This window comes from Peromyscus leucopus, chromosome 1 (genome assembly GCF_004664715.2).
Source record: "Peromyscus leucopus breed LL Stock chromosome 1, UCI_PerLeu_2.1, whole genome shotgun sequence".
Lineage (NCBI taxonomy): Eukaryota > Metazoa > Chordata > Mammalia > Rodentia > Cricetidae > Peromyscus > Peromyscus leucopus.
Genome location: NC_051063.1, coordinates 78652771 through 78665727, shown reverse-complemented (window position 1 = coordinate 78665727; position 12957 = coordinate 78652771). Strand labels below are relative to the sequence as shown.

The 12957-nt window shown below is 46.5% G+C and overlaps 1 protein-coding gene across 2 annotated transcripts in view; it reads right to left on the bottom strand.

Annotated features, from left to right (window-relative positions):
* The window catches only part of Xpo6 (exportin 6), a 114775-nt gene extending 101926 nt beyond the window's left edge, over positions 1 to 12849 (bottom strand). The window contains exon 1 of one of the 2 annotated variants that reach the window (XM_028879886.2): positions 12306 to 12849. In XM_028879886.2, coding sequence (XP_028735719.1) covers positions 12306 to 12308 — 3 coding nt within the window. In that variant the 5' untranslated portion in view covers positions 12309 to 12849. The remainder of the gene's footprint in view (positions 1 to 12305) is intronic. The other variant, XM_037210782.1, reaches the window with a different exon arrangement.
* Between the last annotated feature and the right edge of the window lie 108 nt (positions 12850 to 12957).

Below are 12957 nucleotides of genomic sequence, written 5' to 3'. Positions count from 1 at the left end.
CGCACGCCTTTAATCCCAGCCTGGTCTACACAGTGAGATCCAGGACAGGCACCAAAACTACACAGAGAAACCCTGTCTCAAAAAAAAAGTTGCCTCAGTCATAGTATCTCTTCACAGCAATAAACAGTAACTAAGACAAGGAGCATCAAGCTTCCCAGGGCTGTGATTAGCCAAATTACAAAGCAATCAATGATCTTCTGTTCCAGCTTCATTCAACTCATAACATCCCTTGGATACCTCTGCTAGAGCCCTGCACCCGGGTTCTTTTGTTCACTGTTAACTGTAAAAATGAGCCTACTAAGCTGGTCAGTGGTAGCACACACCTTTAGTCCCAGCACTAGGAAGGCAGAGGCAGGCGGATCTCTGTGAATTCAAGGCCAGCCTGGCCTAACAGAGTGAGTTCCAGTACAGATTCCAAAGCTACACAAAGAAACCCTGTCTTGTGGGGGGTGGGGGGGAGAGAAGAGCCTACTAAATCCAGTGTGGTAGGATTTGAGAGGTGACTGAATCAGCAGGAAAGCTAATCCAAGTCTGTGGTCAGCCTGGGCTACATTCCAGGCTAACTGAGGCTATATAAAAAGACCTTGTCTCAAATAAGGAAGAGGTGGAGGAGGGAGAGGAAGGGACCTACTAACGTACATGCTAGGCCTAATGGGTTTATATATCCTGAAACTTGAACTTGCCTCTCTGGGAAGATCCATTATGTGCACCATAGTGTCCTCAGTGCCCAGACTTACTCAATCTTGTCACATTATGGGATAGCCAGAGATAACAAGATGCTGGCAGATCTGACCATCTCAACCTGTTCACCATGGAGAAAATGTTCTCAGGTTTTAAGTTCAGCTGGTAAGATGTACTGTTTTTTCTAGAACAGGCTACATTTTTCCCCTCCCCTTCCCTCCCCCTTAGTCGAACAGGCTACATTTAAGTAAATGTGTACTACAGAAATCTAGTGATCTGTATACAACATGGCTTTAGGGGTTGGAAGCAGCACTGAAACCTGGCTCTGTCAATCACCATGTAATTTTAGACAAGCCATTAACCTTACTCTTCCTGAGCCAATGTTCTTATCTTCCTCAATTACAAAATGGGAACAATAATAGTTATACAGCACAAAGACAGATTCAATGAGGAAGCAGTCTGTAGTGGTTGGGCCCCTAAGCAATGGTTAGCACCAGATGTAACTAAGAAACACACTGTTCTCTTCCTCTAAACCCCAGTCTCCTTACCTTTCGACTAGCATCCTTCTAGCATCTGCTGGCTTTAGCACATGGTCCACACAGCACTGGTCCTAACTCCCCATACTCACTTCCTGCACATGCCCACTTGCCCAGGGCAAAAGCTCATAGATTCTAGACACAGGACTAACTACAGTCACACTCTATTTCAGTCTTACCACATACCTCAAGTACTACTACTATCATTTCTAATCTCTTAGGTCCACCTTGACCTTCTTAGGTTTATTTCCACTCCTGACTCAAGTATCCAAATATGCTGAATCTTACTAGGCACAGCAGAGCAAAGAAGAGTGAGTAAGCAAGGAGGCTGAGCTTCAACCTTCTGAGCTGTTTAACACTTACAATAAGGCCGTACAGGGCCTTTTAATTATCACCTAATAAGGGTAAATAAGTGCTGCAAGCCACAGGAAAATGTGATGGAATTCAGCTACTATCACAAAAGCTAATACTTGGAAAGGTCAAGGACTTTTCCGAAGATCAAGCCATGGCCTAAGAAGTCTTGGTGATATTTTAGCTCTTGTATATATATCAGCCGGTTCCTGCAATGATTTTCTTGTATGCTGTGTATGCTTCCAAGAACTCCTAACAGTGTATTTTACCTGAAATAACTACCAAGCATCCAAGGCCAAACGATCTCCTGAATTAAGGTAAATTAAGCTCAGACCCTCCTTTCTTATACAGCCTTAGTGGTATTTATACTAAGGCTAAAGACTCCTTACATTTACCTAACCACCTCTAGGAATGTAGTTTGAGCACATAAATTCCCTTTTCTGATATATTAACTGATTTTAGCTCTTAGTTGACCTCCTATGAAATGGAAAATGAGGAAGCGCCAGATGGAGAAGAACGAGATGAGAAAGACCAAGATGGGGCAGAGCTAGAATGAGAGAATTAAGATAGAACTTAGAGGGGCTGGAGAGATGGCTCAGAGGTTAAGAGCACCGACTGTTCTTCCAGAGGTCCTGAGTTCAATTCCCAGCAACCACATGGTAGCTCACAACCATCTGTAATGAGATCTGGTGCCCTCTTCTGTATACATAATAAATAAATAAATCTTTAAAAAAAAAAAAAAAGATAGAACATAGAGGGGACAGCAGATAAATGTAGAGAGAAATCAGGGAAGAAAGGAGCTAGGCATGAGAACAGAGCTGAAACTGTGTAGATAGGATTTTACCCCAGAAGAATAAAGTAGATGGACTAAGAGCTCCGTGTACTTAAGATTATTTTCCTGAAAATAATTTGCACCATTCGTAGCTTCTCTTCTGGGCCCCTGGGAAGAAGATTATTAAGGCTGACCATAATAATATTTGAGAAATAAGAAAAACCAAAAAAGAAAAAAAACCCTATAATCAAAGGTAACAATAAGGTAAGATATTAAACTAATGAGCTAGAAAGCCTCAAAAAAGGTGCTTTATGATCCTGAACACAGCCTCGCCTGCAAACATAGTGACAAGCATCAGTGGCAGGCAGTCTGAGCAAGGAGAAAGGGCCAAAGTGTACCAAGTGTTCTGGGACTGACAGGTGGGAGGCTGTGACAAGAGACTGGGTATGATTTGGGAAGAAGTCTAAAAGATACTCCAGGTATCACTTTTTACATCTAGTAAGTCGTCACCTTCCACTGAGAAGTCTAAAGTCATACTGCCTGTGGGAATCAATCCAGAGCGCATATGCTTCCAACTATTCTCCCTGATAAAAACCTGGTCTCCAAAACTAAGGGACCCTGCCTCCTGCTCTGAATTACATCAAGTGGCGCCTTACACAAGGGCTCTCTGAGGCAGCTGTGGCAGGCTGATGGAAGGAGAACCTGGAAGCAGGGGCAGCCTATCCTATTTCATTTCTGTTGCTATGATAAAATACCCAACGAAAAGCAATCTGGGGTATTGGGCTTACAATTCAAGGTTACAGGCCACTGCCACAGAGAAATCAAGACAGAAGCACGAAGCAGCTAGTCACAGCCACAGCCAAGAGAGAAAATGAATGCATGAATGCTTGTGCTCAGTTCACTTGCTCTAATACAGTGTAGGACTCAAACCCAGGGAATAGCACCACCACATCAATTAACACAGCCAGTCAATCACTCCTCAGACACACCCACTCGCCAGCCTGATCTAAACAATCCCTCACTGAGACTCTTCCCAGAAAACTTTGGAGTGTGACAAGTTGTCAGTTTTTAACACTAACCATCACAAACCTGGTATGGTAGTGAGCACCTGTAATCCTAGCATTTAGGCAGTTTGAATCCAGCCAGGATACAAGGTTCCTACCTTAAAAAACAAAAACAAACCAAAAAACAGAGACTGACGCAAGCAGAAGACTAGCAGGCCAGGGTTAAGACACACACACACCAGCGATATCATCACAGGTCCAGCAGAAAAGAGGAAGTTAATATGACTCAACATAAAGAGTGTACAGTGGATGAATGAGGTCACTAACAGAACTAGGCCATGGGGAAAGAACACTACCCCGAGGAAAAGATGACAGATATGGTTTAGATACTGATGACCACAGCATGCTAAGGTGCACATCCAAGCCCAAAGAGGTTTAGTTCCTATCAGTACACAGGTCACAACTGAAGCTATAGGCAGAAAAGAACATAATAGCAGAGCTGGAGAGGTGGTTCAGCAGTTAAGAGCATTCCCCATTCTTTCAGAAGACCCGATTCTCAACACCCATATTGGGGGTTCACAATCTCCTCAACTCCAACTCCAGGAGGATCCAATGCCTCTAGCCTCCACGGGCACCTGCACTTATGTGCACATACCCACACACAAAAAAGTAAACTGAAAATGTTTCCTAGAAAAATGAAGAAGGCAATAGCAAAGACACGAAGGGAGCCACGAAAAATTTCAAGAAAAGGAGACAGCAGATACCAGGAGCCATAAATAGTTGAGAAACATAAAGACTAAAAACAGGTTGTGGTTTTCATTGTTTGTTTTTAAGACAGAATAGTACGTAGCCCAAGCTGGCCTCAAACTCACCATACTTCTGCTTCAGCATCCTCAGTGCTGGGACTACAGACATGTACCATTAAGCTATTTACATTGGACCCAACACAATGAGGTTGTAGGTGGTCTTAAAAAGTAGGTGAAGACCAAAAGTCTGCCTACTGATTAACAATTTATTGATGTACATTTCAAATCACTACAAATTAAAATAAAATTTTGAATGTTCTCATTACAAAGAAATGGCAATTAGAAGTAACAGATATGCTAACTGAGCACAATACCACACTGTACCCCATAAACATGTACAATGATGGTGCTACAAGAATCTCAGATGTTGGGTGGTGGTGGTGGTGGTGGTGGTGGTGGCAGCGAAGGCGAAGGCGAACACCTTTAATCACAGCACTCAGGAGTCAGAGGCAAGTGAATCTCTGGGTTCAAAGCCAGCCTGGTCTACAGAGCTAGTTCTAGGACAACCAAGGCTATACACAAAAAAAGAACATTAGACAATAAAATACTAACGTAAAAGCCAGTCTGCAATGGGTTATACAATATGAAGAAATGGGGAGAGGAAGGTTAAAACAGAGGCAGGGCAAGGAGCATAGCTCCACTGTATGGTAGAGTGTTTGCCTAATGCACCTGAAGCTCAGAGCTATGGCATCAGCAGTGGAAGTAAAAAAAAAGCAGAGAAGCAGTTCCACATCCCTCTTCACTTCTGCCTATGCCAGCATGCTCTCCTTAACTTCAATTATCTAAAAATCTTCAACCTTGTACTGCAAGGTGCCAATCACCTCCATCACAGCCTCCCACCTATTTACAGACACAGCCAGATCAAGTATTTTGTCAGCACATGGCCAATCTGTCAACTCTTTTTTTTTTTCAACCCTCCACGCCTACAAATCCAAATCACCAAGTGATTCAAGCTGGTAATTGTTCCCAGTCTCCATGCTAAAGGCTTCCTAAGTAAGTTTAGTTTTTTTCCCTTTCTTCACTGATTAATGAAGAGATTTTAGATGACAATTCCCACCAGGCATGGTAGCACACACCTTTAATCCCAGCATTCAGGAGGCAGACAGATTGAGGTTAGCCTGGTCTACATAGTAAATTCTAGGCCACTCTGAATTCCACGTCCAAGAGCAAGCCTTTGACACATCCTACAGACAGTATTATCTATGGTTCCCTCACCAATGAAATTTAGACACAGCTGATGGTCTATTTTCCTTTGAGGGAAATCTCTATTACTCTAGGGTAGTTCTAGAAATTCTACACCAACTAGCTGCAAAGAACCTATGCATCATTCTTTCCAGCTACTTCACACAAGGCAGCACATGAGCCACTTAATCTCTCTGATGCTTTCTTAACATGACATATTCTAGCCAGGCTGAGCATGGTGACAAACACCAAGTATGCCAGCATTTGGGAGACCAAGGCAGGAGGACTGGGAGTGTGAGGACAGTTTAGACAGCTCAGACAGCTCAAAAAGTACAAGAGGCAAAACTGGTGTTCCTGTGCTGCAGGGGGGTAATGTCCTGGGAGCCCAGGACGTCAGAGCACCCACGTGCTCACTCTCCCTCCAGTCACGACACCTACTGTTCTCTCCTTCTGTGTGCAACAGAGATCCTAAAACCACACACAAGCACTTTTACCTGGAGGACCTTTTCCTTCCCAAGCTTTAAGATCCAAACGTGCCCTCTAGGAAGCCTCTCTTCTCCCAGTTCCCTTAATCTGAGTCAGCCGCTCCTTGGGCAGAATGCTTTTGCACCTAAGCAATCTTTTACTATCACCATCTCTAGCTATATCAGAATGTGTCTCATCTCCCCACCAAACTCACTCCCCTCCAAGGCAAGCAGAACACTGCCCTGAAAGTACAGTAGTTGTGTGTACTGTTTTCTTCTCTTTTGGGCACTGGGGCCTTCACACATGCTAAAAGCAAATGTTCTGAATTATATCCCCAGCAAGCAAGGGTTTGAATCCCAGAGTTCTACCATGTGGTTACAGTGTGACACTGGGAAGATGCCTAACCTTTCGATGCCGTGAATTCTATAAAATGGAAAATGAAGGGCTGGAAAGATGGCTCAGTGGTTAAGAACACTAGTTGCTCTTCCACAGGTCCTGAATTCAATTCCCAGCAACCACATAGTGGCTCACAATCATCTATAAAGGGATCTGATGCCCTCTTCCTGAATAAAGGCATACATGCAGATAGAGCACTCATATATGTAAAATAAATAGATAAATCTTAAAAGAAAAAAAAAGGAAAATGAAGAACTTCTCCAAGTGGTATCGCAGGCTTTTAATCCCAGCACTCCAAAGGCTCTGTGATCTTGGAACTAACCTGTTCTACATAATGAGACCTATCTCAAAAAAGAGGAGGGAGGGAGGGGAGGGAGGGGGGAGAGAGAGAGGGAGAAGGAGGGAGGGAGGGGGGAAGGGCTGAAGTGATAGCTAGCTCAGGAGGAAAAGAGGCCAGTCTCACAAGCCTGACAACCCGAATTCAAAGCCCCAAACCCATGTCTAAGGCCAGACATGGCGGCATATATCTATAATCCCAGCACTCCCATAGTGAGACGGGAGGCAGAAAAGAGACTCACCCAGAAGATCGAGGACCCACAACACAGCAGCAGAACCAAGAAAGGCCCTCCCTCAATCAGGTGGGAGAAGAGAAGGACTCCTGAAAGTTTCCTGTGACCTCCACACATGCCCCATGACATGCACACACCCACACTCACACACAAATTATAAAATAAAGAAGGTTGTCAAGGCATGGCTGGAAGAACTGGAAGCCTAGCTAGTCACTTCCTGATATTGAACAGCCTCTCTAGACTGTCACCAATGGTATGGCCAAACACAGAACCTCTGAGCACTACTGAACTTTTCCTGTTTCCTGTCTTGTCACATGGTGCCTCCCACAGCAGGGTGTACATTACAACACACCATGTGTGAAAGGTCTAATTTTGTCTTCATTTCAGGGACCACATTAGAAAAATAAGCTTTAATCTATACAACTGGGGGGTGCACGTATCAAGGACAGGCGCCATTACTCAGTAGATACCTTGCTTTTGAAACAAGGTCCTTCATTAGCCTGGAGCTTGCCAAAAAGTCTAGGCTGGCTAGCCAGCAGGCCCAGGATCTGCCCATCTGGGCATCACCGGCTCTGGGGTTACAACTGCTTTTTAAGTGGGTTCTGGGAATAAAGTTAGTGCATCGTGTTTGTGCAGCAAGTACTCTTCCAACTGAGCGACCTTCCTAAACCCACTCCAGTGTGTGTGTGTGTGTGTGTGTGTGTGTGTGTGTGTGAGAGAGAGAGAGAGAGAGAGGGGGGGGAGGGGGGAGAGGGAGAGAGAGAGAGAGGAGTGTGGGAAAGTGCTCTCCTGACACACAAGTGGAGATCAACATTCAGGAATCGGTTCTTCCCTTCCTCTGTCGGTTCCAGGAACTGGACTTGGGTCATCAGGCTTTTAGGGCAAGCACTTTTACACACCAAGTCATCTTAAGTCATTGCAGGGGGAAAATGCCAGCTAGATGGTGACACATGCCCGCCTCTACTCAGGAGACAAGAGGATCACTACAAGTTCAAAATCACTAGTCTACATAGTTGACACAGCAAGTACTAGAAATATATAAGGACCAGTAGTGGTTCCTACTAACTAGTTTTCTGAAAAAGTTAGTAGGGACCGCTAACATGTTACATCTCTTAAGAACTGCAGAATTAAGGTGCTATATGTAAGGCTTAAAGTTCAACTCCCAGCACTGAAGGAAAATAGAATAAATAAATGAAACTTCAGAAGTCAACCAAAAATGGCGCAGCCACTTAAAACAGAGCTCAAGGAGCTGACTCAGTCTTAGCACATAAGTACCTGCTCTTGAAGAAGACCTGGGTTTAGTTCCCAGCATCCACATGGCAGCTCACAGCAGTCTGTAACTCTAGTTCCAGGGGATCCGATGCCCACTTCTGACCTCTGTTGGCACCAGGCACACATACATGTACTACATACATACCCAGATAAACATGCAGACAAAACAACCACACACATAAATTATTTTTTTTTAAGGGAGTTAATACAACTAGCCGTTTAGAAACTCTGCTCTGTAACCATGAATCTTTTTACCTGGCAGTAAACCAGCAGCTCCAGATCCCTCCTGCTACAGTGACAGTTTTGTTTGTTTTTAGTTCAGTTGTTCCCTGTCCCACCACTGACAATCTCAGAACCCAACAAAGCAAGGGTGGTGACACTCCCAATTACCCTCCGTTGTTGTGGCACAGTGTGCAACAAAATGTAGAGGCCTTCACACAAAGCTCCACCCCTTGCTAACAGCTCCCTGAGATCTGTTTGCCTTCCCTCTGCTGGTGACAACCTGGCAGGGTCGGTGTAGCTAACTAGTGCTGACCGAGTAAATCAGTACATAAAAACAGCTGGCATCTGGTGGGGGGGTGGGGGTGAAGCAGGCTTTCATAAAGAGCCCAGGCCGACCTGGAACTCACTCCTCAGTCCAAGATGGTCTCAAACTCTTGACAATCCTCCTGTTGAGCCACCAAAATACTAGGATTACAGGTGTGCCCACCACACCTGGTCCGAGGTACGGTTTTTGCCTGCTTTGCCGTTTAACTCACTTTAAAGAGAGGTTTCAAACACGCAGATTTAGATCAACAATCACCTTCAGAGTCAAAACATAGCCAGGCCTACTGGAGCACACCTGTAATCACCACAGAAGGCTCAGTCGGGAGACAGGAGTTCAGGGCCAGCCTGGGCAACACAGTGGTTCAAAGGCCTGCCTGATACACAACCACCCTTCTACCTCCACAGAGTGACACTGTGAGCTGGTAAGGGCTGTGATTCCCAATAAAAGACCCTTGTCCTGTCTGACACGAACCAGGCAATGGCTTCCTGACTGAGCAAAGACCACACCACCCAATCCCTTGACCTTCCTCTTCTGGAACAACTGCAGATGAACCATCAGGATCATGACAGCAGATCCTATTGGTCTCACACCCATAGTGGCTACTTCCTACATGTTTAAATTGAGATCTACATACAAAAAAAAAAAAAAATCAACAGCTTCACAATTATTTATTCAAAGGTGATACGCTCCTTTTTTTGGGGGGGGGGGGTTGAGACAGGGTTTCTCTGTGTAGCTTTGCGCCTTTCCTGGATCTCACTCTGGAGCCCAGGCTGGCCTCGAACTCACAAAAATCCGTGCTGGGATTAAAGGCATGCGCCGCCACCACCCGGCGTTAATCACACTCTTAATGCCCTACTAACTGCCGATTAGATGAAGAAATCTGAGCACAAGGTCGACTTGCTAGATCTACTGTATACAAAATTCTGTCCCAGCAACATGCTAAGTTCCCTGAGGGCAGGACACTGTCTACCTAACTATACGTTCATTCTCTAGGGTGTAGCATATAAAGGCTATTTAAACTAACCAAAAGATTAGTACACTGAGAGTTGGAGAGATGGCTCACTGGTTAAGAGCACTGGCTATTCTTCTAGAGGACCAGGGTTCACTTCCCAGCACCCACATGGCCGCTCACAACTGTCTGTAACTCCAGTTCCAGGGCTTCTGACATCCTCACACAGACATACATGCAGGCAAAACACCAATGAATATTAAACAAAAATAAATTTTTTTAAAAAATTGTATACTCATATTCATACAGTAGCAGGAGCAAATCAGGTATCCACTGAGGTAAGAATGGGCAGGTAAAATTGGTGCACTCGCACACAGACTGGAGGAAATTCTGCATACCCTACAATACTGATGAGCCTTCAAGACACTCCACTAAATGAAATAAACTACTCATAAAAAAGAGAATATACTTTAGGATAGAAACAGAAGGGGAAAGGGAAATGGTGGTTGGGAGTCCAGGGAAGAACCACTAAAGGAGGGAGCAGAGTATTTCAGGGTACAATGTTTCAGTTTGGGGAGATGGAGATTTTCTGAGATGTAGACCATGACAGCTACATAATATAAATGTACATAATGCCAGTGAACTGTAAATTCACTTCACACTGTGGGGGTAAATTCACTCCCACAACATGGGAGGGTAATTGGGAGCGTCACCACCCTTGCTTTGTTGGGTTCTGAGATTGTCAGTGGTGGGACAGGGAACAGCTGAACTAAAAACAAACAAAACTGTCACTGTAGCAGGAGGGATCTGGAGCTGCAGGTTTACTGCCAGGTAAAAAGATTCATGGTTACAGAGCAGAGTTTCTAAACGGCTAGTTAAGGTATTAACTCCCTTAAAAAAAAAAAAAAAAATTTTACATTTATGCCTTAAGTGTAAGTGGTTAAGTGTATTTTGTCACAATTTAATAATTCAAACATTTGGGGCTGGTGAGATGGCTCAGTGGTGAAGAGCTCTTCCAGAGGACCTGGGTCCAATTCCCAGCACCCACATGGCAGCTCACAACTGTTTAACTCCAATTCCAGGGGATCTGACATCCTCAGACCAATGCACATAAAATTATTAAACAAATTAAAAAAAAAACTCAAACATTTTAGCTGAGTACAGTGGCCCACATCTTTAATCCCAGCACCTGGGAGACAAGGGCAGGCAGATGGATCCCTGTGAGTTCTAGCCTGGTCTATGTAATGAGTTCCAAGACAGCCACAGCTACATAGTGAGACTCTGTCTTTGGGGGGCGGGGTGAATTCAAACATTTTATAAAATTATTGAAGGAATGTGAAAATTATTTCTACAGAACATTTTTTGCTTGTTTGGTTTTTGTTTTTTGAGACAGGATTTCTCTGTATACCTTTGGGGTATGTCCTGAAACTCACTCTGTAGCCCAGGCTGGCCTTGAACTCACAGAGATCCACCTGCCTCTGCCTTCCCGAGTGCTGGGATTAAAGGCGTGCACCACCACCACCCGGCTAGAGAACATTTTTAAAGAACATCTCTGCATTGTACAGATGAACTCAGAGCTCAACAAATCTGCAGCCTTTTATAGTATACACCATATATAAACATATACACCATATATAGTACCCACAGTACAAATTACACCATGCCACTCAGCTTTAATGGTAGTTTACCCAGCTTGCTCAAAAACCCTGAACAAAGTGGATCCTCTTTCCTTAACCAGGACCTTACACACTCAGCCCTCAAGACAGTCTAGTCTATTATGTGCATTAAAAAACTGTGCCAGCGACTACATGGCCCAATACACCACTAACTTGCCAGGCAATTGGAGGGTGCTATCCCTGGAGATGCTCAAACCCAGGCGGGGCAATCAACCACTGTCATGGACTAGATGCCAAACAGAGGCAGATAAAGAATCAGACAACTAACTTCACCTTGCCTGCTGTGATGGGCAGATAAGGCTCAGAAACATGACAATGGCAAAAGACAAGTGCTCAACAAGCTACTGTGAGTACACAAACCCTAAGGAGTACCGAGGGGCTAAAGGGCCTGGAAGAGGGGGAGCATCTCCTTCCAAAGGCTTTTGAGCTGGATCTGAAAGGATGCATCCTTTTCCAGGGAAAGGGCCAGAATATAAAGCAGAAAGAACAGCGGCCGAGAGGCCCAAAGACCCCACTGCTGACTGCCATCATGTGTACCAGTAACCTCTGCAAGGCCCACTCTAGGTTTCTCCAAATGCAGACCTACAAATGGGCGGCATGTTCTCCAAAAATCCAGCCAGTTCCATAATAACTGACTGCTTATGTTCAAATCGTGCCACTGTCCCAAGCTTGACCTTGGGCAGAGTAATTAACTGCTCCCTGCCTCAGTCTCCCCATTTCCGGGGGAGTGGTGTAACAACTAAATATATGCCAATCACTTAGCAAAGGAAATGGCACACAGTAAGCCATCATAAATAAATGATACTGTTAATCACGACTTGCTGTACTAGGAGCACAGCACACAGCCAGGCAGGGGGTTGTACCCACGGCGCTTCCAAGGTCCTCCCTCCTAGACTCCAAGACATTCATTGGGTGCGGGGGGGGGGTTTGCAGGGGGGAGGTACGGGGGGGGGATGGGAGCGTACAGCCGGTTGCACACCCTGCACGCATGTGTCACCGGCCAGGCTCGCACGCGCCTCTCCCCGCCCCAAGAAGCGATAGCTCAGCTGCCCCGAGACCCCACTACCACCCCTCCAACCGGGTCCCAGACCCCACTCACCATGCTGGCCGGAGGGGGGGTGGCTCAGGTGAGCTGGCTCTTTGGATCTCACGCGTCCCGCTCGCACAGTTCAGGTCATGGTCCCGGCAGGCTCGGGGAGTCCCCCGCCCATGCAAAGACAACCCGCTCCCCACCCGGGCCCCGCCGGCACCTTTAAAAGGAGCACAGCGGCCTCATCGAGGACCCCCGAAGCTATTCATCTAGACCTCGGCCCACCCCAGGCACACGCAAAAGCAGGAAATGAGGCAAAGAGGCAGCTGTGCGGGGTCCCCCGCCTGGGCCCGACCCCCAGGAGGGAGGTTGCGGGCCCAGGCAGGGACTCCCCGGCCTCTGCGGCCCGAGGCAGCGACGGGCCCGGCCGGGGCTGAAGGGGCGGAGGCTGCCCGGGCCTGGGCTGCGCGGCCGACTCAGGAGAGAGGCCCGCGGGCCCGCGCAGTCCTCTCCACCTCTGCCCTCGCGGCGGCCCCACTCCGCATCCCTGCGCGCCGCCCGCAGCCGCCGCTCGCCCCGCGCGGCCACCCCCAGCCAACAGCCCAGCGCGCCGGAAGTGGCGAGCACCAGGCGGCCTCAGCCCGCGGCCTGCTGCGGCGCTGGAACCGGACCAATCCGGAATCAAGTGAGGGCAGAGGAGGGCGGGGGCGCACCTGACGGT